Source organism: Hemitrygon akajei, chromosome 14, assembly GCF_048418815.1.
Source record: "Hemitrygon akajei chromosome 14, sHemAka1.3, whole genome shotgun sequence".
Classification (NCBI taxonomy): domain Eukaryota; kingdom Metazoa; phylum Chordata; class Chondrichthyes; order Myliobatiformes; family Dasyatidae; genus Hemitrygon; species Hemitrygon akajei.
Window position 1 is genome coordinate 42,403,425 of NC_133137.1, and position 25,191 is coordinate 42,428,615.

Here is a 25,191-nt window from a genome sequence, read left to right on the forward strand (position 1 = left end):
CAAACAAGAGGACATTGAGTTGAGTTAGGGGGCAAAAGTTTAGTCGTAACATGAGGGGGAATTTCTTTACTCAGAGAGTGGTAGCTGTGTGGAACAAGTTTCCAGTAGAAGTGGTAGAGGCAGGTTCGGTATTGTCATTTAAAGTAAAATTGGATAGCTATATGGACAGGAAAGAAATGGAGGGTTATGGGCTGAGTGCAGGTCGGTGGGACTAGGTGAGAGTAAGCATTCGGCACAGACTAGAAGGGCCGAGATGGCCTGTTTCTGTGCTGTAATTGTTATATGGTTATAAATTGACGAAAAATTTAGTTCCTGTTATGAAGCAAAAATACGACTTATTGCAAGCTTGCTGTTATTAATTGTTGATAGCTAGGATAGTTTTTGCTTCAGTAACTTTACATTACATGGCAATTTTAACTTCTTTTGCTAGAATTGTATTCATTAATTATCTTGGTACTTTGTTGCTACTTGAGGGAGGAATATAAAAGCAAGAACTATAATTTGTAAAGTTTTATTGAAATATGTCAATTACAAACCTGTAGCCAAAATACAGAGACAAGGCAAACCCATATATAAAACAAACTGAAAAGTTTTCTCTTTTAAAAAACTTACACTGAAAATAACATTAATCTGTTTTGCTAATACATAGTATCGTCCTTTAATAACCAATAATTGAAAACTGATACAAAGTTTCAATTATTTAATAATGCTAATAACTTGCCATTACAACAGGTTTACTGTTCATTTACAAGTTACACAAACTAAGCATAGGCACAGCTGGTTAACATTCATTAAAAGCACGGTGCATAAAACGCAAAGTACAGGAAAAGGTTATATATTTATTGCCAACTTCATTATAAAACACTGGGAACAAAACTAATCAAAACATGTAAAAGGCATTTAATCTATACTTCATAATATGATTGACAAATTCATATCAATGATGCAACATCACTGATACAAATGATAGCTGAATATTGCTCTACGTTTTGGTATTTAATTGGTCCCTTATGTTCCTTCATTAAGGAAGTATCATGATTTCTGAGCATTTGATGAAAGCAGCAAGGGAGAAACCCCATCCAGGCTGGGCATTGGGATCGGTACATGTCCATTTACCAAGCTTGGAAACTGCGGGCAGAAAAATAGGACAACATTAAGATTGCTAATGTTCAAAGCTCTTGCTGTAGAAAAATTTAAGTTTACAAAGCAGCTAGACCTTCAAACCCAGTCCATTCCAACAAGTGAAAGGTGGTAGTTCCATCAGCCTCAGCTGAACCTCCCTCCTCCACCACGTACACAGACACCAGATGCGAAGAGAACAGTTTCTGCTCAATGTTGGCCCCAACTTGACATTATGAAATCAAACTGCTCCCAATACTCAGCAAGGTTCAGGGTACAAAATATAGGATACTGAAGTGGCTGGTACATTAGCACAAGGGTGTAGTTTCACATCATGGAGTTCCTCAAGCAGTTTCTGTTATTGCTTTAATAAGGCCCCTCTCCTGTCTTAGCTCCTTCTCCCTCTCCCTCCCCATCCCCTGAAATTCATCTTCCCCTTGTCACCCCTCTCTCCTCCACCTTCTTCTCTCTCCATCCATCCTCCCCTTCCCTCCACTCCATATAACCATATAACAATCACAGCACGGAAACAGGCCATTCCGGCCCTCCTAGTCTGTGCCGAACTCTTAATCTCACCTAGTCCCACCTACCAGCACTCAGTCCATAACCCTCCACTCCTTTCCTGTCCATATACCTATCCAATTTTACCTTAAATGACACAACTGAACTGGCCTCTACTACTTCTACAGGAAGCTCATTCCACACAGCTATCAATCTCTGAGTAAAGAAATACCCCCTCGTATTTCCCATAAACTTTTGCCCCCTAACTCTCAAATCATGTCCTCTTGTTTGAATCTCCCCTACTCTCAATGGAAACAGCCTATTCACGTCAACTCTATCTATCCCTCTCAAAATTTTAAATACCTCGATCAAATCCCCCCTCAACCTTCTACGCTCCACTGAATAGAGACCTAACTTGTTCAACCTTTCTCTGTAACTTAAGTGCTGAAACCCAGGTAACATCCTAGTAAATCGTCTCTGCACTCTCTCTAATTTATTGATATCTTTCCTATAATTCGGTGACCAGAACTGTACACAATATTCCAAATTTGGCCTTACCAATGCCTTGTACAATTTTAACATTACATCCCAACTTCTGTACTCAATGCTCTGATTTATAAAGGCCAGCGTTCCAAAAGCCTTCTTCACCACCCTATCTACATGAGACTCCACCTTCAGGGAACTATGCACTGTTATTCCTAGATCTCTCTGTTCCACTGCATTCCTCAATGCCCTACCATTTACCCTGTATGTTCTATTTGGATTATTCCTGCCAAAATGTAGAACCTCACACTTCTCAGCATTAAACTCCATCTGCCAACGTTCAGCCCATTCTTCTAACTGGCATAAATCTCCCTGCAAGCTTTGAAAACCCACCTCATTATCCACAACACCTCCTACCTTAGTATCATCGGCATACTTACTAATCCAATTTACCACCCCATCATCCAGATCATTTATGTATATTACAAACAACATTGGGCCCAAAACAGATCCCTGAGGCACCCCGCTAGTCATCGGCCTCCATCCCGATAAACAATTATCCACCACTACTCTCTGGCATCTCCCATCTAGCCACTGTTGAATCCATTTTATTACTCCAGCATTAATACCTAACGACTGAACCTTCTTAACTAACCTTCCATGTGGAACTTTGTCAAAGGCCTTGCTGAAGTCCATATAGACTACATCCACTGCCTTACCCTCGTCAACATTCCTCGTAACTACTTCAAAAAATTCAATAAGGTTTGTCAAACATGACCTTCCACGCACAAATCCATGCTGGCTACTCCTAATCAGATCCTGTCTATCCAGATAATTATAAATACTATCTCTAAGAATACTTTCCATAATTTACCCACCACTGATGTCAAACTGACAGGTCTATAATTGCTAGACTTACTTCTAGAACCCTTTTAAAACAATGGAACCACATGAGCAATACGCCAATCCTCCGGCACAATCCCCATTTCTAATGACATCTGAAAGATCTCTGTCAGAGCTCCTGCTATCTCTACACAAACTTCCCTCAAGGTCCTGGGGAATATCCTGCCAGGACCCGGAGATTTATCCACTTTTAAATTTCTTAAAAGCGCCAGTACCTCCACCTCTTTAATTGTCATAGGTTCCATAACTTCCTTACTTGTTTCCCACACCTTACACAATTCAATATCCTTCTCCTTAGTGAATATCAAAGAGAAGAAATCGTTCAAAATCTCTCCCATCTCCCTCGGCTCCACACATAGCTGACCACCCTGATTCTCTAAGGGACCAATTTTATCCCTCACTATCCTCTTGCTTTTAATATAACTGTAGAAACCTTTTGGATTTACTTCCACCTTATTTGCCAAACCAAACTCGTATCTTCTTTTAGCTTTCTAATCTCTTTCTTAAGATTCCTTTTACATTCTTTATATTCCTCGAGCAATTCCTTTACTCCATGCTGCCTATATCTATTGTAGACATCCCTCTTTTTCCGAACCAAGTTTCTAATATCCCTTGAAAACCATGGCGCTTTCAAACCTTTAACCTTTCCTTTCAACCGAACAGGAACATAAAGATTCTGTACCCTCGTAATTTCACCCTTAAATGACCTCCATTTCTCTATTACATCCTTCCCATAAAACAACTTGACCCAATCCACTCTCTCTAAATCCCTGCGCATCTCCTCAAAGTTAGCCTTTCTCCAATCAAAAATCTCAACTCTAGTTCCAGTCCTGTCCTTCTCCATAATTATATTGAAGCTAATGCTATTGTGATCACTGAACCCGAAGTGCTCCCCAACACATACATCTGTCAGCTGACCTATCGCATTCCCTAACAGGAGATCCAACACTGCCCCATCTCTAGTCGGTACTTCTATGTATTGTTGCAAAAAACTATCCTGCACACATTTCACAAACTCTAAACCATCCAGCCCTTTTACAGAATGAGCTTCCCAATCTATGTGTGGAAAATTAAAATCTCCCACAATCACCACCTTGTGTTTACTACAAATATCTGCTATCTCCTTGCAAATTTCATCTTCCCCTTGTGTCTCCTGTTTCCTCTCCCTCATCTGCCCAGGTCCTCTCTGTTATCAGTTTTCATTGTCTTGAGCAGAGTTAATTGCTAAGACACAGCAGAGATAGGGAGACCTGCCACCTTGTGCTGTGTCAATACTTAAGAGGAAATTTCCAATTCTTCCAGTTTATTCCTACCTGTGGGGTCTGGAAAATTAACCACCCAATTCTCTTTGAAAAGCATTTATGAATCTGCTTATGATGGAAAGGGTGGCTCATTCCATCACCACCGTATTTCTGGCAGTGCTTTCCAGTGATGGGCCAGACTAGAAAAATCCAGAATGCCTCTGCTCCTGCCACTGAATAACAAAGTTCAAAGTAAATTTATTATCAAAGTTTATACAATCGGCCTTCCTTATCCGCGAGGGATTGGTTTCGGGATCCCTCGCAGATACCAAAAATGCCGATGCGTTCTCTACACCCTTTTAACCTCATTTACACCTTTTCTTGTAGGTGACCACAACTATACACAATACTCCAAACTAGGCCTCACCAACGTTTATACAACTTCAACATAACATTCCAGCTTCTGTATTCAGTACCTTGATTTATGAAGGCTAATGCGCCAAAAGCTTTCTTTATGACCCCATCTACCTGTGACACTACTTTCAATGAATTATGGGCCTGTATTCCCAGATCCCTTTGTTCTACCACACCCCTCAGTGCCCTACCGTTCACTGTGTAAGACCTACCCTGGTTGGTCCTACCGAAGTGTAAAACCTCACACTTGGCTGCATTAAGTTCCATCTGCCATTTTTCCACCTAGTGCAGATCTCTCTGCAAGCCATGATAGCCTTCCTCCCTGTCCACTACACCCCCAGTCTTGGTGTCATCCGCAAATTTGCTGATCCATTTAACCACTTCATCATCCAAATCATTGATATAGATGACAAACAACAACATACCCAGCAGCATTCCCTGCGGCACACCACTAGTCACAGGCCTCCAGTCAGAGAGACAATCATCTACCACCACTCTCTGGCTTCTCCCACAAAGCCAATGTCTAATCCAATTTCAAACAAGAGAGAATCTGCAGATGCTGGAAATCCAAGCAACACCCACAAAAGGGAAGAGCTCAGCAGGCCAGGGCACATCTATGGAAAAACAGTACGGTCGACGTTTCAGGCTGAGACCCTTTTTTCGTTCAACCAGTGTGGAAAAGACAATACAAAAAGAAATAATAATAATAATCAATCATCATCACTCGGTGCCACGTCATATGACATGGGCGAGCATGGTCTTCCTTCTGTCTACCGAGTGAAGGATCATTGCCTGTTGGGAAGACACCCTTCGTGCTGTTGCTCTTCCCATGACCATAATTGTTCTTGGCAAATTTTTCCTACAGAAGTGGTTTGCCATTGCCTTCCTCACAGCAGTGTCTTTACAAGACAAGTCACCCCAGCCATTATCAATATTCTTCAGAGATTGCCTGGCATCAGTGGTCGCATAATCAATATGTTGGGCCCAGGATAGATCCTCAGAGATACTGACATCCAGGAGCGTGAAATTCCTTACTCTTTCCACTTCTGATCCCTTTATTGAGGACTAGTGTGTGTTCCCTTGTCTCACCCTAAAGTCCCCAATCAGATCTTTTGTCTTACTGACATTGAGTGTAAGGTTGTTGCTGCGACACCACTCAACCAGCTGATAAATCTCACTCCTGTGCTCCCTCTCATCACCATCAGAAATTTTGCCAACAATAGTTGAGACAACAGCAAATGTATAGCTGGTATTCTCTTCACTCCTTAAACTGGGGTACCCACACCTTGAGACAATTGTCTGAGGTTCAAAAGCATGATTTACAGTAATTCCTACACTTCTGTTATAAAGGTCAGGTTCCTGTACCCATTCTCAAGAAGTCTTTTCATCTTGTCCTACTTTCAAAAATTGGTGAACAAGCCCCTCAGATCTCTTGCATTTTATCCTGTTATAACAATACCAGTTGGTAGACATTGCCTCACATTATTTCTTCCAAAGTAGATCACACTTCTCCACAATACATTTCAGTTTCCCTGTGATTGTCTCTACCTTCTGTCTGTCTGTGTCCTTTTCAATTTTATTACTATGTTCCTCCTTGTCTGATAGATCATTGACCTAAGACATTGGGTCTGCCTCCCTCTCTGTCGATGCTGCCCAAGTATTTACAGCAAATCTGTCTGCATCTGTGATTGGGCGCCACAGTAACTGATCAGTTAATACAATGTCGGGGCCACAGTAACCGAGAGGTTAGTACAAATGTCGGGGCCACAGTAACCGAGAGGTTAGTACAATGTCGTGGGCCACAGTAACCGAGAGGTTAGTACAATGTCGGGGCCACAGTAACCGAGAGGTTAGTACAATGTCGGGGCCACAGTAACCGATCAGTTAATACAATGTCGGGGCCACAGTAACTGAGAGGTTAGTACAATGTCGGGGCCACAGTAACCGAGAGGTTAGTACAATGTCGGGGCCACAGTAACCGAGAGGTTTGTACAAATGTCGGGGCCACAGTAACCCAGAGGTTAGTACAATGTCGGGGGCCACAGTAACCGAGAGGTTAGTACAATGTCGGGGCCACAGTAACCGAGAGGTTAGTACAATGTCGGGGGCCACAGTATCCGAGAGGTTAGTACAATGTCGGGGCCACAGTAACCGAGAGGTTAGTACAATGTCGTGGGCCACAGTAACCGAGCGGTTAGTACAATGTCGGGGTCACAGTAACCGAGCGGTTAGTACAATGTCGGGGCCACAGTAACCGAGAGGTTAATACAATGTCGGGGGCCACAGTAACCGAGAGGTTAGTACAATGTCAGGGCCACAGTAACCAACAGTTTAGTACAATGTTGGGGCCACTGTAATCGAGAGGTTAGTACAATGTTGGGGCCACCGTAACCAAGAGGTTAGTACAATGTCGGGGTGCTCTGGAGTTCAACTCTGGCACTGTCCTGTAAGCTGTCTCTGCACATCTTTCCCTGGGTGCTCCAGTTTCCTCCCACAGTCCAAAGATGCACCAGGTAGGTTAATTGGTCATTGTAAATTGTCCCGTGATTAGGTTTGGGTTAATCGGGATTGTAGTGTTGCTGGGGCAGCGTGGCTTGAAGAGCCTTACTCCGTGCTGTATTGCTAAAATAAAATAAAAATAACAAAAAGAAAATTAAATATGCAGACCTTTATTGAACACTTTTAGGAATTGCATGAAGAAAACATCAGTTGTCCACCCCAATTACTGTGTGACAGAGACAATCAAGTTTGGAGCTTGAAGGGGTCATGCCAAATTACAATTAAACACTGCTACATTCAAAGCCCTACATCAAGATAATTTTGAATTCAAACTGATGGAGGGGCAGTCAGGAAAGAGAAGGCATCATTAAATAAACTTGCATTCCCAACTCAACAAAACCATGATGAAATGACATGCAGCTGATGGTGAAATAGTTTACACCAGCAGCTGTGTCTGCGCTCTGGCTATATCTATCCAGAAACTGATCTGGTACATTTCCCACTCCCTTCCCAAAACTCAAATGAGCTTTGCCTCAGCTTTCATCCCCCACACATCTTCAGGTGGCTCTTTTCCAGCTCCTTCCCTTCTCCAACTGCTCTCTCCAATACAATAACACAAAGGTAAAGATGAAAACTTGTAGATGCTGGAAATTGGCAATGAAGACAAAATGCCCAGGCATAGAAAAAAACGACAAAAAAGGTGGATACAGCCCAGCCCATCACAGGCAAAGCCCCAGCTCAAGGAATGCTGCCAAAAGAAAGCAGAATCCATCATCAAAAATACACCTCCCTCCCCCCCTCCCCACCATCATCCAGGCCGTGCTTTCATCTCGCTGCTTCCAGGCTTTAAAAGTATGCCCCTCGGTATTAGCCATTTCTGCCTTGGAAAAAATTCTGGCTATCCTTTCAATCTATGCTGTTTATTACCTTGTACACCCCTCATCTTCCTTTGCTTCAAAGAGAAAAACCCTAGCTCGCTCAACCCATCCTCATAAGACATGCTCTTTAATCCAGGCAACATCCTAGTAAATCTCCTCTGCAACCACATTCTTCCTATAATGAGGCAACCAGAAATGAACACAAGTTCCAGTTGTGGTCTAACCAGAGTTTTATAGAGTTGCAACTTTGTTTCGCAACTCAAAAACTCTGTCCCGAGTAATAGAAACCAACACACTGTATGTCTTTTAACTTGTGCAGCATCTCTGATGGACCCTCTGCTCATCCTCACTACAAACAATCCTGCCATTAATCCTAGATTCTACCTTCAAATTCAACCTTTCGAAGTGAATCACTTCACACTTTTCCAGGTTGAACTCCATCTGCCACTTCTCAGTCCAGCTCTGTATCCTGTTAATGTCCCAATGAAACCTACGACCTTCATGCCAACTGCAAAATTACTAACCCACCTTTCCACTTCTTCATCCAAGTCATTTATAAAAATTACAAAGAGCGGGGGGTCCAGAACAGATCTTCTTTTCACAAGTCTCTATGTTCAAACATATCAGCTTGTTTTATGCTGTTCTTACAAACTTCTAGGTTCCTCTCACTGTTGAATACTCAAGCATTCACTGACATCCTCTACCTCTTCCAACTTCAGGCACTTTTCCTCTACTATCCTACCCTCAACTCTAGTCATCCTCCAGTTCTTCACACATGTGACTGCGGTTTTCCTTAACCCTACCCTCCATGGATCAGAACTGAAGAAGCCTCTTGGAAAATCTTCTAGACAACACAGCAAATCCAGTTGCCTTGATAGTAATAGTACAACGTTTAAAGTGTAAATATCTAAATAGTGCAGCTTGTCCCAGGATATTAATCTACTGAAAAATGATCGGTAAGAATGGTTACTGAACAGAAAAATAAAGGAAAATACTGAGGAGGCTTTGGAGGAGCTGTACTAGGATGCTGCCTGGATTACAGGATATCAGCAATAAGGAGAGGTTCAGTGATGGAAGTGAGGGGAGATCTGAAAGCTGTTGTTAAAATTGAGAGGTATAGACCAAGTAGACAATCAGAATCTTTTCCCCAAGCCTAGAGGACATTGCGTTAAGGTGAGATGAACAAAGTTTAAAGGAAATGTGCAGAGTATGTTTTGTTCTTTTAAAAGTTATGAACACACCCCAGTTCATCATGCAAACCAGCCTTCCCTCGTGGCATTCTGCACACACTCCCCACTCCTGTAGGAAAGCAGCCAAAATAATCAAAGACCCCACCGACCCTGGACATGCTCTCTCTCCCATCGGGCAGAAGATACAAAAGCCTGAAAGCACATACAGCCTCCAAGCTCAAGGCCAGCTTCTATCAACCCTTAAGACTCTTGAATGGACTTATAATATACTAAAGACAGACTTTTGACATCGCAGACTACCTCATCATAACCCTTGCACTTTGTTTACCAACATTGCACTCTCTTGGTGACTGTTACACCCTTGTTTGGATTTGTTCCACTTTAATATATTTACATATGGCACACAACAAAAAAAACTTTTTCCTCTGTATCATGTGACAAAAATAAACAAATCCAGTGTCAGGGAAGTGATGAAAGCAGGCAATAGAGAGTTCAAGAGGCATTTAGACAGGCACAGGCACATATAGGGAATGGGGAGAGGGGAACATGAAGATATGGACCACCTGTAGGCAGATAGGGTTACTTTAATTTGGCATCATGACCAGCAAATAGTATGGGCTGAAAGGCCTGGTCTTATTCGATGCCACTTCCAGGTGAGTAATTCATCAGTTCCATCCACCCCTATCCATTTCTCTGAGCCCTTGTAACTCATTCTCTCTCTCTCTCTACACGACGTCCATCAACTGCCCCTTGGATCTTTTGCCACTACTTTACACCAGGGGTAATTAATAGTATCCAATAAATCCTCTAGCACATCTGTGGGATGTGGGACCAATCAGCAGCACCAGGGAGCCTACAAACTCACAGACAGTATCTGAAGTTAGCATCCAACTCGAGCGACCTCGTGACCTGTTAAATTATTTTTATATTGGAAAATGTTTGGCAAGTTGTATTTTCATGGATTTGCTCCTCAAAGCTATCAAATATTTATAGTAAGTAAACATTGCATAATGTTCACTACATCCAATTACCATGATCCAATTGTGGAAACACTCCAAAACTCAAGCACTGGCAACTTGGCTTTAAATCTTGTGTTATAGGCAAATCATCTCAACTCTGCTCCAGATCCTCAAATAACTGGCCAAAAGAAGATTTAATTTCATTATAACTAAGAAAATATTTGTGCATCAGGAAGCCCTGAAACTTACGAGATGGGTCTATAAAATTTACAAAATTAAGAATTTTTACAGTATTAATTAACCAAATTGATTTCAAAATCTACAAGGTAATGCAGCAGCTCTATAAAACTCTGGTTAGACCGCAACTGGAGTATTGTGTTCAGTTCTGGTCGTCTCATAGCAAGGATGTGGAAGCTTTAGAGAGGGTGTAGAGATGTACCAGGATGCTGCCTGTTTTATGAAGAAAGGTTAAATGAGTTAGAGCTTTTCACTTCAAAGAGAAGGAGAATGAGAGGTGAATTGATAGAGGTGCATGAGATGATAAGATGATAAGAAGATTGAGTGGATCGCCAAAGAGTTTTTCCTAGGCAGAACCCGCTAATATGGGGGAACATAACTTGAAGATGATTCAAGGGAAGTACTAAGGAAATGTTGGAGGTAAGCTTTTTTAAAAAAAACATGGAAAGTGGTGTGTGTGTGGAATGTTCTGGTAGCAGTGGTAGTAGAGGCAAATGAATTAGTGACATTAAAGAAACTCTTACACAGGCATATGGATGATAGAAAAATAGAGGGCTATGTAGGAGGGAAAGGTTAGATTGGTCTTACAGCAAGTTAAAAGGTTGGCTGAAGGGCCTGTACAGGCTTGTGCTATAGTGTTTTATGTTCAAATTAAGGGAATAAGAGCACAAGGTTGGAATCCACTCCCTTCGAAGAAAGTTCACAACAAGCCATACAAAAAAGCTGTAATCATCAACTATCGACATCATAATAAAAAAATTAAGGTTACTGTGTCCAATAAACAACCACATGATGGACATCATCTGCCCTGGTATTAATAAGCACATACCTGAAATAGGGAGCCTGGCCCCTGTAACCTGGCAGGACTCAAGGGGGCGACTGGACTTAGTGTACTCCAGAAGTGAATGCTGGAGAGTAGGGGGCTCGGTGTCAACAGAATCCCACTTGGTGTCTGTAAGTGTGACAAAATTGGTAATCAGACAGGTTAATGAGCTGCTTCTAACGTTGGCAGCATCTTGCTCCAGCCTACAGAGTCACTGGCCTGAGCACAAATATTGGTAACTGGTTTACTATTGTCACATGTGACAAAGCCTCTGCTGCCTGCCAGCCAGGCAGATTACCCCATACACGAGCTCCATACTGGCTGGCATTAACATAGTTGAGGTACTTGTTGAAGCTGGTGGATGGAGTGTTCCATCACACTCAATTTATGCCTTGTAGACACTTGGACAGGCTTTGAATTGTCAAGAAGTGTGTCACTCAAAAAACAGAATTGCCAGTGATTGACTCCAGGAAGGGGGAACGGTGCACACGCTCCTGTTTACATCAATGGTGTTGAGGTTGAGAGCTTCAAGTTCCTGGGAGTGAACATCACCAATAGCCTGTTCTGGTCCAACCAAGTTGACACTGTGGCTAAGGAAACCCATTAGTATCTCTATTACTTCAGGAGAATCAAGAAATTTGGCATGTTCCCATTGACCCTCACCAATTTTTATCAATGTACCATAGAAAGCATCCTATCTGGTTGCATCACAGCTTGGTGTGGCCACTGCTCAGCCTATGGCCACAAGAAACAGCACAGAGTTGTAAAAACAGCTCAGCACATCATGGAAACCAGCCCCCCCGTGTATAGACTCTGTCTATACCTTTCACTGCTCAGAGAAGCAGTCAACATAATCAAAGATCCCACTCACACCGACATTCTCTCTTCTCCCCCATCCCATCAGGCAGAAGACTGGGAACCCTGAAAGCACATACCACCAGGCTCAAGGAAAACTTCTACCCTGCTGTTATAAGACTTTTGAGTTAATCTTTTGTACAATAAAATGGACTTTAAACCTTACAATCAGACAGCATGAGCTGCCTTAACAACTATCCACCAGAAGCACTCACAAGGGCATCAATCAATTCACCAAGCGGGGTGAGCTGCCTTAATGACTGTCGCCCAGTAGCACTCACGTCTACGGAGATGAAATGCTTTGAGAGGTTGGTCATGGCTAGAATCAACATATCTCAGGAAGAATCCTGATCCACTGCAATTTGCCTATCGCCACAATCAGTCTACAGCAGACGTGATCTCAATGATACTCCACTTGGTCTTGGATCACCTGGACAATGCAAATACCTATATCAAGATGCTGTTTATCAACTACAGCTCAGCATTTAACACTAGACTTCTACAGTCTTCATTGAAATGCTACAGAACCTAGGCCTCTGTCCCTCTCTCTGCAATTGGATCCTGGACTTCCTAACCAGCAGACCGCAATCTGTGCAGATCTAAAATAACATCTCTACCTCACTGTCAATCAACACTGGCACACCACAGTGATGTATGCTTAGCCCACTGCTCTACTCTCTTCACCCATGATTGTGTGGCTAGGCACAGCTCAAATGCCATCTATAAATTCACTGTTGACACAACCATTGTTGGAAGAATTTCAGATGGTGATGAAAGGGCGTATAAGAGTGAGATATACCAGCCAGCTGAATGGTGTCGCAGCAACAACCTTGTACTCAATGCCAGCAAGACCAAAGAGCTGATTGTGGACTTCAGGAAGGGTAAGACAAGGAACACAAACCAATCCTCATAGAGGGATCAAAAGTGGGGGGAGTGAGTACTTTCAAGTTCCTGGGTGTCAATATCTGAGGACCTAACCTGGACACAACATATTGACACAGTGATAAAGAAGGCAAGACAGCAGCTATAGTTCATTAGGAATTTGAGATTTGATTTCAACTAAAACACTCAAAAACTTCTACCAATGTACTGTGGAGAGCATTCTACCGTTTGGTATTGGGGTGGGGGGTGGGGAGTGGGGGAATGCACAAGATCAAAAGTAGGTTGCAAAAACTTGTAAGATTAGTCAGCTCCTTCATGGGTACTAGTTGCCATAGTATCTAAGGAGCGGTGCCTTAGGAAGGTGGCAGTCATCATTAAGCATCCCCACCACCCAGGCCATGCCCTCTTCTCACTGTTACCATTGGGAAGGAGGTACAGGAGCCTGAAGCACACTCTCAGCGATTCAGGAACAGCTTCTTCCTCTCTGCCATCCAATTCCTAAATGGGCATTGAGCCCATGAACACTAACTTACTACTTTTTATTATTTGTTTTTTTGCACTTAGTTTAACTTGATCTATTAAATAAATAGTGAAACCCTGATTTTACATGGCTCAATTTAACGCGAATTTGGATATAACGCAATGAATCATTGGACTCCATGTCCATGTCAATACATACGCCCCCTTCTCCAGCCTTGTGTCCCTTTTGCCAAACAACTTCCCAGCTCTTGGCTTCATCCCTCCCCCTCCTGTCTTCTCCTATCATTTCAGGTCTCTCCCTCCCCCTCCCACTTTCAAATCTCTTACTAACTCTTTTTTCCATTAGTCCTGAGGAAGGGTCTTGACCAGAGCTGCCTGGCCTGCTGCTTTCCACCAGCATTTTGTGAGAGTCATTGGACCTTTTTTTTTGCTAAAAATGGAACAAACTGCTAGAAAAAGAAAATCTTTTTCTGTGAAAGATAAGCTTCACGCACTTAACGCGATCATGACTAAAAGTCAAACTCCAGTTGCACAAGACTTGAAGCCTATCTGGAAAGCCTGAACTGTAATTCATTTTTCAACTAAAAATTTTCACTTATCATGTGTAAAGTTAACAAATTACAGACACATGCCGGTGATATTAAACTGATTCTAACACTCTACCTCATTACGATCTTGCAGCTTATGGTTTACCTGCACTGCACTTTCTCAGTAGCTGTTACACTTATTCTGATTTACCTTTACTCATCAATGCACTGTGTAATGACCTGATCTTTATGAAGAATATGCAAGACAAACACTTCACTGTGGATCAGTACATGTGACAGTAATAAACCCAGCCGCTGACTTACTCTAATGGTAATGGTATTAATGTCAGATTGAGTTACTGGTAAATGGTGATCAAAGGACGCTGGTGGTGGGTCTACATTAGACAAATGGCTGTTGAAAAAGATGGTACATGGGCTTAATTGCCAGAAATCCCAAGATTCAGTGTGTTCCATTATATATTGGAAAATAGCAAATGCACATCCTTTATTCAAAAACATAGAAAGCAGGAAAGGCTAAGTGAGCGAGCTTAATATGAAACATCCTTCCTTTTAACAGCAGGATGCTTAGAAAGAGTCAAAGTTACCCCAGACAGAGGTGTGTTATTGAAAGGGAAGTCATATTTGATCAATTTATTGGAGCCAGGAAATGATACGCCAAAGAGTCAGTAGTGGGTAAATTATTGGAAGGTATTCTATGGGACTGGAAATATAAATATTTGGATAGACAGGGTCTGATTAGGAGTCAATTTCCTAACTGAATTTTTTGAGGATGTGACTAAACACATTTATGGAGGTAGAGCAGTAGATGTAGAGTATATGGATTTCAGCAAGGCAATTGATAAGGTACCCCATGTAAGGCTTATTGAGAAACTAAGGAGGCATGGGATCCAAGGGGACATTGCTTTATGAATCCAGAACTGGCTTGCTCACAGAAGGCAAAGAGTGGTTGTAGACGGGTTATACTCTGCATGGAGGTTGGTGACCAGTGGTGTGCCTCAGGAATCTGTTCTGGGACCCCTACTTTTCGTGATTTTTATAAATAGCCTGGATGAGGAAGTGCAGGGATGAGTTAGTAAGTTTGCTGATGACACAAAGGTTGGGGGTGTTGTGGATAGTGTGGATGGCTGTCAGAGGTTACAGTGGGACATTGATAGGATGCAAAACTGGGTTGAGAAGTGGCAAATGGAGTTCAACCCAGTTAAGTGTGAGGTGGTTCATTTTGGTAGGTCAAATATAATGGCAGGATATAGTATTGATGGTAAAACTCTTGGCAGTGTGGAAGATCAGAGGGATCTTGGGGTCCGAGTCCATAGGACACGCAAAGATGCTGTGCAGGTTGACTCTGTGGTTAAGAAAGCATACGGTGCATTGGCCTTCATCAATCGTGAGATTGAGTTTAGGAGTTGAGACGTAATGTTGCAGCTATGTAGGGCCCTGCTCAGACCCCACTTGGAGTACTGTGCTCAGTTCTGGTCACCTCACTACAGGAAGGATGTGGAAACCATAGAAAGGGTGCAGAGGAGATTTGCAGGATGTTGCTGGATTGGGGAGCATGCCTTATGAAAATAGGTTGAGTGAACTTGGCTTCTTCTACTTGGAGCGACAGAGGATGAGCGGTGACCTGATAAAGGTGTATAAGATGATGAGAGGCATTGATCGTGTGGATAGTCAGAGTCTTTTCCCCAGGGCAGAAATGGAAGTAGGTACAGAAGAGATGTCAGGGGTAAGTTGTTGTTACTGTTGTTGTTTGTTTGTTGTTGTTGTTTTTTTTTATATAAACGCAGAGAGTGGTGAGTGCGTGGAATCGGCTGCCAGAGATGGTGATGGAGGCCGATACGATAGGGTCTTTTAAGAGACTCCTGGATAGGTACATGGAGCTTAGAAAAATAGAGGGCTATGGGTAACCCTAGTTAATTTCTAAGGTAAGGACATGTTCGGCACAACTTTGTGGGCCGAAGGGCCTGTATCATGCTGTAAGTTTTCTATGTTTCTATAATTTCAACATTGAAGTGAAGTTTGAATAGGTACCTGGATGAGACGGGTATGGAAGTCTATGGCTCATGTGCAGTTCAATGGGACTAAACAGAATAACAGTCCAGTGCAGGCTAGATGGGCCGAAGGGCCTGTTTCTGTGTATGATTGTGCTGTGAATAAGGTGAACCAGAAGCTACTTGATGAGATGTCTCGTCAAAGGTCATTGTGGAAACGAAAGCTCACAGAGTATGCTTCCACAGGTCTGTGTGGACCACAGGCTAACAGGAAGCAGAGAGCAAGCATCATTTTTTAAAAATTCTAGTTGGTAATATGTAACAAGTGGTGTAATACAGAGAGGAATTCTGGGGTCTCAATATGTTGCAATTTATAAAAATAACTTGCATGAAGGCACTGAAGGAATGGCTGTTAAAATTGCTGATGACCCAGGAGGAAATTAAATGGTGGAGATGTAGAGCTAGGTTACATGAATGGGCATAGATCTAGCTAATGTGTAAAAATGTGAAACTGTCAGTTTTGGCAGGAAAAGTGGAAGTAATTTAAATGGCGAGGAACTGTAAAGCTAAGAGATGCACAAAAGGATGCCATACACACGTAGAGCAAGAAATCAGGAAAAGCTAGCTGATTGGTCAGTGCTGGAGTGACTGAAGACAAAAGAAAGGAAGTTTTGTTTCCATCATCCAGGGCACTTGAACTGAGTGCAGTGTTGGTCTTCTCTCCTGAGGATGGAAACACACCATAAGCAGTTCACTGGACCAGTAACTGCAATATGTGGTCTGCCTCATGAGGAAAGGGTAGACAGACTGGTTACGTACACCCTGGGATTTAGCCAGAGGTGACAGGACTGAAATGTGCAAGATCCTGAAGGGTCCTGACAGGGTGGATGTGAAGAGGATATTTCCTCTTCAGGGAGGATCCTGAACTTGGGTGATAACATTTAAAAATAACAGTATCATTTAAGACAGACAAGGTGATAAGGGGATCACGGTAGTGTAGCGGTTAGTGTAATGCTATTGTAGAGCCTGCAAATAAATAATAGATACATTTGGAAGAAAAATGTCTTCTCTCTCAGTCAGCTCTGCAGGATATCCATGAACAATTGAACCTGGTTGTACACAAAAGTGATTATATATAATCCTAAACTCTCACTCTCCCACCCTGGAGGCCAAAAGCAGTGGGAAACAGGGCCAAGAAATGAAGCAGTGGGAACGTTGTGTCTGAGGCAGGTGAGAGTGCAGGCAGGAGGGAGCTCTGTCCTACATCTAACACCATTCTCAGCAGCAACCTGTCTGAGTCCCGCTGCTCCTGAAACCACTATCCCAGAATCACAAACTACCAAGTGCAAACTAATGACAGAACATTTGCACACCCTTCTGAAGATGCACATTATTGAAAGTGGGGAAATAAAACCACATGAAATGCTTCTATTTATATTGCCTTACCCTGGTTTTAAGGCAATGTACATGTGTGTATGATTATCAGATCTCCAGCTGGACATGTAATTTACCCATCGCACAATGTTACTGACCTGTGCAGTAAAAAAAGGAGTGAGAGACCCTGACGGAAGTGCTGGGCTATTGAGGGCAATCGAGCTGACATCGGTGTTAGTTATGACTAAAGAAGGAGCCGAAATCTCCAGGCCTTTGGGCTTCTTAGTCTTTGGAAGCTGGGGGTGTTTCTGGTCAGTGGGACAAGGGGATTTGGTCTTTGGGCCTGATGAGAGGTTCAGGGGTTGAACTGACTGTTCAGAATCATTGACATCAAGTTCAATAATGGGAGCCTCCTGGCATCCTGAGGAGGTGGCCGAGGTTGAGGATGACGATGCAGTGGCCGAATGAAGCAATGCTAAAGGTGACGATGCTTTGGAGGAGGCAGACGTGAAGAAGGTTGATGCAGCCATGGCTTCTGGAGGAGGAGACTGGGCAGGTGTTGCTGAGACAACTGGTACAGCAGCTGGTCTCTCACTCTTATTGGTTATGAACCGGATGACAGTCCGGACCTCCTCGGGTGTTGACTTCCTCGCCATCCGTTCCTCAGGCTTTTCCATTTTGATGGACTTGAAGAAGTGTGACCGCTTCTGCAGAGAGTTTATAGTGAAAGATGTGTACAACCCAGAGTGGATGTAGTCATTACGACTGGGACTTCTGCTGCTGGGTAACGGCATTTGTTGGTGCTTCCCACCCTCGGCAATGGACGGGGCCTCACTGTCCCTGAGCAAAATGTGTTCCCGACTGGAATCTGCAGCCAGGGAATCCATCTTTAAAATGTCCGGAAATGAGACAAATTTGTAAACAAATTTCTGTCCAATCACCTTCTTAATAATATTCTGCAGAAAAAGAAAAAGAAACACTTATTTGATTGCTAACCATATTGCATCACACATATAACATACTGTAGATAGAACATTACAGCGCAGTACAGGCCCTTCGGCCCATGACAATATTCCGATCTTTTAACTTTCTCCAAGATTAGTCTAACCCTTCCCTCCTACATAGCCCTCCATTTTTCTATCATCCGTGCCTATCATCTATCGTTTCTTAAATGTTCCTAATGCATCACACCTGGAAGTGTGTTCTATTCTGTATAAAAAAACCTACCTCTGACCTCCCTCCTCTACGTTCCTCCAATCACCATAAAATTATGCCCCTTTGTATTAGCTATTTCCCCCTGGAAAAAAAATCTGTCTCTCATCATCCTGTACACCCCTATCAAGTCACCTCTCAGCCTTGGCTCCAGAGCTTGTTCAACCTCTCCTTATAAGGCATGCTCTCTAATCCAGAATGCATCCTGGTAAATCTCCTCTGCACCCTCTCTAAAGCTTCCATATCCTTCCTATAATGAGATGACCAGAACGGAACACAATATTCTAAGTGTTGTCTAACCAGGGTTTTATAGCAACATTACCTTGTGGCATCACTTGATGAATTTAATTTTAAATTAACAAGTAGATCATCATCGTTATCATGTGCTGAGCCATATGACCTGGGTGATCATAGTCCATGACCATGATTGTTCTCAGCAAATTTTTCTACAGAAATGGTTTGCCACTGCCTTCTTCTTCTGGGCAGTGTCTATACAAGACGGGTGACCCCAGCCATTATCAATACTCTTCAGAGATGAACTGACTGGCGTCAGTGGTCGCTTTACCAGGACTTGTGATATGCACACACTGCTCCCATTGCTTCACATGACCCTGATTAGTTGGAGGTGGGGGGGGAAGAGAAGCCGGTGACCTGCCGGCAAGAGGAGGGAAGGAGCACCTTACACCCCTCTGGAGTGTCAATTGTCTGGTTCTTCACCTAGAATTCCTCAGCTTAATGCAACTTGGCTAACATTCCCACCAAACGAGCGCCAATGCAACCAACAGAGAACTGCAAAAACCCCAGCTGGACATTACCAACAAGTTATTGTTTTGTCTTCTTTAATACATCTCAGAGACCAATACTCAGGACCTATACCAACATCTACTTACACTGGCCTTCACCTTTCTTTGAGTAACAACATCCCCTAACTTTCAAAGGTTTTCTATCCCACAGAAGTCCTGGAGAGATATTCTTGTACGAAGAATCTGGCCACCTGATATGACCTTTCTGCTGTCATGCGCTCCCCAGGGCAGACACAATAGCTCCAGCTCTACTGATCTAAACCAATTTATGGACACATAAAATTGTTCCCAAGTGTGAACGATGGAGCACAGAAAAGGGGAAGGGAATGTTGGGAATCACTGTGTGCAAGGGTTTTATTGAAAAAAGACCATGACCTTGAAGGATGGGCACCCTTAGTCCAGGCATACACCATAACCGCCATAAGAAATTAGTGCCAATTTAGTACAGGTGTTGTTTGTTACAAGATCTAATGTTGTTACCATTATGGCCCGGCTTAAGTATTCTTCTGAGCACTGGCCAATTTTAACCATCTGAGGTATTCCAGTTACTTGCCTTAAAGAAGCTATCATTAAAGACCCAAGCGAAACATAGGAATTATTAACCTTGCAACAGACTGAAAACCCATTAACCAACTCTTCTTGCATTTCACACATCAGGTTAGGCAGTATCTATGGAAGGGAATAAATAGTTGACGTTTCAGGCTGAGACCTTTCATCAGGACTAGAAAGGAAAGGGGAAGAAGCCAGAATATTAAAAAAAAAGGGGGTGGGGAGGAGAAAGAGCACAAGCTGACAGGGATAAGTTAGTCCAACTTTACCTCCCCTCCCTACCTTTTTATAACAGCTAAATCCTTTCTTCCTTTCCAGTCTTGAATGTCTCAGCCCAAAATGAGTACTGCTCATTTCACTCTATATGTGCTGAGTTCCCCCAGCATCTTGTATGCATTGATCAGATATCCAGCATGTGCAGTCTCTCATGTCTCCCTTCTGACATTTACCACTGGATTCACAGAGTATAGACATCGCAGGACCTGTCTGGCCCCCTCACAAAACTGCAGTGCCATTGGTGACACATGTCCACTACATGCTGGACTGTACCAGTGAGGACCAGCTTGTAAAGGAGATTCCTAGCTCTTTACGTGGACCATTGAAATGCAACCCACATCACTGGACCAGTTCCATACCTTTTGTAGAAGATGGATAAAGTCATTCTCAAGTTTAACAAATAATCAGTCTGACAAATACCCATGCAAATTAAATTCATATGTAAAGAAAATCAGGATACTTAGACAATACACATAAGATTATTAAGATTCACGTTGCCTGGATTGGGGAGCATGCCTTACGAGAATAGGTTGAGTGAACTTGGCCTTCTCTCCTTGGAGCGACAGAGGATGAGAGGTGACCTGGTAGAGGTGTACAAGATGATGAGAGGCATTGATCGTGTGGATAGTCAGAGGCTTTTTTCCCCCACGGCTGAAATGGCTAGCACAAGAGAGCACAGTTAAGGTGCTTGGAAGTAGGTACAGAGGACATGTCAGGGGTAAGTTGTTTTTGTTTCTGTGTTTTTTTTTTAAAACACAGAGAGTGGTGAGTGCGTGGAATGGGTTGCCGGCGATGGTGGTGGAGGCAGATACAATGGGTCTTTTAAGAGATTCCGAGATAAGTACATGGAGCTTAAAAAAAAGATAGAGGGCTATGGGTAACTGTAGGTAATTTCTAAATTGAGTATATGTTCGGCACAGCATCGCGGGCCGAAGGGCCTGTATTGTGCTGTACTTTTTCTATGTTTTTCTATGTTTCCATTATCCTTCCCTCCATTAGCTGCTCACTACAACGTTGCCCCCAACACTTATTAGAACAGGACGTGGCAGCTTTGTCGATTGTCCGGGGAGGAGTTTTACTTCTATCTTTCCCAGCACACAGACTTTGTTAACCAGGGCTTCACAATGCAGGGACACCTCTAAACAGGCAGTCCAGGAACCCCATTGGACGAGTAGGGAGGAGAAAGGACTGATGATGAAAAGCATCACAGTACGTCTTCCCCAGAACAGCCTGTTGTAATTCTACACTGGTGTCACAGAGAGCATCCTCACATCAGTCATTACTGTCTGGCTTGGTGCAGCATCCTCTCATACTACATGAAAACCACTGAGAATTGGCAGGTCAGCGGAGAAGGTCATTGGCTGTAGTCTGGACTTCTGTGTCAAGGACAAGAGGGAGGAAAATCATTGCAGACACTACGCACCCAGCAAATTGCCTTTTCCAAAAGCTCCCTTCTGGAAAGTACTATAGAGCTATTAAAACAAAAATTTTGTGTAACCTTAAAAGTTCCCATCAGCCCCCCCTTCCAAAATCTGGTTCCACCTGTTACCTGTCAGCCCCCGCCATACCTCTGTCTCTCCTTCTACACACAGGCCATCTTCTCTCTACACTTTCAGTCCTGTTGCAGGGTCTCTACCTGAAACTTCAACCACCCTCTACCTGCTGAATTCCTCCAGCAGTTTGTTTTTGCTCCCAGAGGCTTCCACCCCCCTCAGGTGCATATTGCAATCAAACTACCTTCTCTTTGGTAATCTGTTCTCAACCCATTCTAATAAAGATCCACTCCTGAACCATCAAGCAGCCTCCACTTCAGCCTGAGTGCAGTGGGAATATTGTATTTAAATAACCGCTGACTCTCGACCTCAATCGACCTCGTTTTTATCTTGCACTTTATTGTTTACCTGCACAGCACTTTCTCTGCAGCTGTTACATCACCTCATTTTAGGAAGGACGTGGAAGCTTTAGAGAGAGTGCAGAGGAGATTTACCAGGATGCTGCCTGCATTGGAGAGCATGTCTCATGAGGATAGATTGAGCGAGCTTGGGCTTTTCTCTTTGGAGTATAGGATGACGAGAGGTGACTTGACAGAGGCGCACATGATAAGGGGCATAGATTGAATGGATATGCTGACTTTTTCCCCGCAACAGAAATAGCTAATATGAGGGGGCATAATTATAAGGTTATTGGAGGAAAATATGGGGGGGGGTGGATATCAAAAGTAAGTTTTTGTTTATACAGAGAATAGTGAATATGTGAAAAGCTCTGCTGAGGTGGTGGTAGACACAGATACAATACATTTAAGAAACTACTAGATAGGCACATGGACAATAGAAAAATGGAGGACTGTGTAGGAGGGAAGGATTAGAGTAGGTTAAAAGGTTGGCACAACATCATCGACCAAAGGGCCTGTACTGTGCTGTAATGTTCTATGTCTACATACACTTTTTTTGTATTGTTATTATTATACCTCAATACATGGTGTAATAATCTGATCTATATGAACAGTACACAAGACAAGCTTTTCACATGTGACAATAATAAACTAATTCCAATTTCATTTAGTTTACGTACTGAACTTCCAAGTTCAACTTTTTCATTAAGCTATACACATGAAGACAACTAAATGAAACAACTTTCCTCCAGGGCAAAAGGTAGAAACAGAGTACCAACAGTCACACACAGCACATACAAAAGCAGTAAAACAGTCCAAAATTTTTTAAATAAATAAATAAATATCCGGCTGTCCTGGTGCCATTTTCTCTGCCAGCTCCTCATGAAGCACTACTACAGCCACAGGTAAATACAACCCACCAGAGGGCAGCACTGACAGGAGGGGCCAGCCCACAGCACAGCGTGAATGCCTGCCGCGCCACCTCCGGTGTCACTCCCCAAGCTGCTGCAACAGGCAATCCCATGTCGCGAGGGCCAGATCGATGCAATAATCAAGGCCATGCAGCTCCCCCACTATCAGTCTCTCCAATGAACCAGACTTGCAGTATTCTACATTCCAATGTCCAACAGGGTCTTATGATTACAAGAAAAATGTCTACAAATACAAACAAGACAATAATTTGCACCGATTGGACTGCACACCACCTCTGACACCTTCCTCCTTAGATTGCTGTAGCACGTAGCAACACAGTACACAGCACATCCAGCTCCACTGCTATCGAGAAACTCACTGATGGGGTAGACCGGCAGTACTGGGTGTTCTTAATACCCAGCAGTGTCTTGCAATCATAAAAAAACAAAGGATGAACAATTAGACCTTTGTTTGGACCCAGAGAGGCCACTGTGACTGAAAACGTGGCCAGCTTACTTGAAAGTATCTCAAAGCACAGTTAACATGACAAGCAACACCAAGCCATCAGAAATAATGGAGCAGAGGGTCTTAAAGGAGGAAGGGGAAGAGAGGTGGTGGTGGTTTAGGTGGGAATTACCAGGGGTTAGTGCCTTCACAGCTGAGAAATTGTCACTGACAGCAGGAACCAAGTAAGGACTTGCCCTGAGAGATGTGGAATTGGTAATTCAAGAGAGGCAAGGACATGGAGACACTTAAATACATGGATGAGAATTTTTAAGATGTGTTGGAAGCCAACATTTCTGGGAGAACTTGAGGTGATACACAAACAGAGCTTAGTACAAATTAGGATATAGGAGCAAAACCTTGGGCAAGCTCAAAAAGGTGAACAGTGAAAGTGGGATTTTGACCAGGTATGCATCAGAGGGGGAAAATTGTGGATTTCTGTAGCAGAAGAGTTGGGACAAGGGTGGGTTTCAGCAATGCTGCAGAGGTGGAAATCAGTAGGCTCTATATAGCTAGGGTGAATGATCCAAACCCCATCTTTTGTTAGTGATTACATAAGAACAGCAGATATAGGAGCAGGAACTGGCCATCTGGCCCTTCAAGCCTGTTCTACCATTCATGGTTGAACTAGCTATTGACACAGTTACATCTACCTGCCTTTTCTCCCTGACCCCAACTCCTCACTATGCAAAAATCTAGCTAACTGTGTCTTAAACATATTTAATGAGGTAACCTCGACTGCTTCCCCGGGCAGAGAATTCCACATTCACTACTCTGGAAAAAGCAATTCATTCTCCACCCTAAATCTAGTCCTTGAATCTTGAGGCAATGTCCACTAGTTCTAATCTCACCAACTTTCCTGCTTCTATCTTATGTTTTCCTTTCATAATTCTATGTTACTCCAAGATCCCCTTTCATTCTCCTGAATCCTGGATGACTCAATCTCTCTTTTCATCTCCAGTGAACCTTCTCTAAAGTCAACATATCTGTTATCAAGTCAGGAGATCAGTGTTGCAGGTGTGGCCTCACTATTACCCTATATAGTTGCAGTGTAACCTCCCTGCTCTTAAATTCAGTCCCTCTAGCAATGAAGGCCAACATTTCACTGCCTTCTCCATAACCTGTTGTACCTGCAAACCAACCTTTAGAGATTCATGCACAAACACTCCCAAGACCCTCTTTCACTATTTAAACAATACCTGTAATCTTTTATTTGCTATCTCACTATTTTTGCTCTCTTTTAACACTAAATATTTAACTTTTATATATTCCTTACAATTTATTGTACATGGCATTGCTCTATATTGCTATCACAAAACATAAATTGCATAAAACGTGACTTTATCTGATCTACTTTTCTTTCCAAAGTAGATGTGCTCGCATATAAAAACTGAACTGTCTGACTCAGTATCAAGGACAGAAAAAAATCAGTACACACCCCATGTGTAATAAAGAACAAGTACCTTATCATAATAATATCGGAGTGCACGGCTCAGTTTATCATAATTCATGTTGGTTTTGTTCTTCCTCAGACCCCAGAGTTTAGCCACCTCCTCGGCCTTGAGGAGTTTGAATTCCCCGTCATTGGACGTCCAGCAGATGAGGTGCTCGTGCTTCTGGTCCAGCAGTAACTGCAGCAAGAACTGCCAGAGCGTGATGGCACTCTCCAT

General features: G+C 42.9%; 1 protein-coding gene across 2 annotated transcripts; it reads right to left on the reverse strand.

The window, feature by feature from the left end:
- Positions 1-495: 495 nt before the first annotated feature.
- elk3 (ETS transcription factor ELK3) lies at positions 496-25,191 on the reverse strand. Of its 2 annotated transcripts, XM_073065906.1 has the most exons (4): positions 24,985-25,191; positions 17,533-18,330; positions 11,254-11,376; positions 496-1,128 (listed from the first exon to the last, which is right to left on the reverse strand). In XM_073065906.1, exons 1-4 carry the CDS (start codon positions 25,189-25,191, stop codon positions 1,033-1,035), a joined length of 1,224 nt encoding a protein of 407 aa, XP_072922007.1. In that variant the 3' UTR covers positions 496-1,032. The 2 variants fall into 2 exon arrangements, with proteins under 2 accessions (XP_072922007.1, XP_072922008.1); XM_073065907.1 differs by lacking the exon at positions 11,254-11,376.

Coding starts and splice junctions, on each gene's coding strand:
- elk3 (XM_073065906.1), bottom strand. CDS start 25,191: ATGGAGAGTGCCATCACGCTCTGGCAGTTCTTGCTGCAGTTACTGCTG. Junction 18,331..24,984: donor TCCGATATTATTATGATAAG/GTACTTGTTCTT, acceptor CTTTTTCTGCAG/AATATTATTAAGAAGGTGAT. Junction 11,377..17,532: donor CTCCTTTTTTTACTGCACAG/GTCAGTAACATT, acceptor TCACACTTACAG/ACACCAAGTGGGATTCTGTT.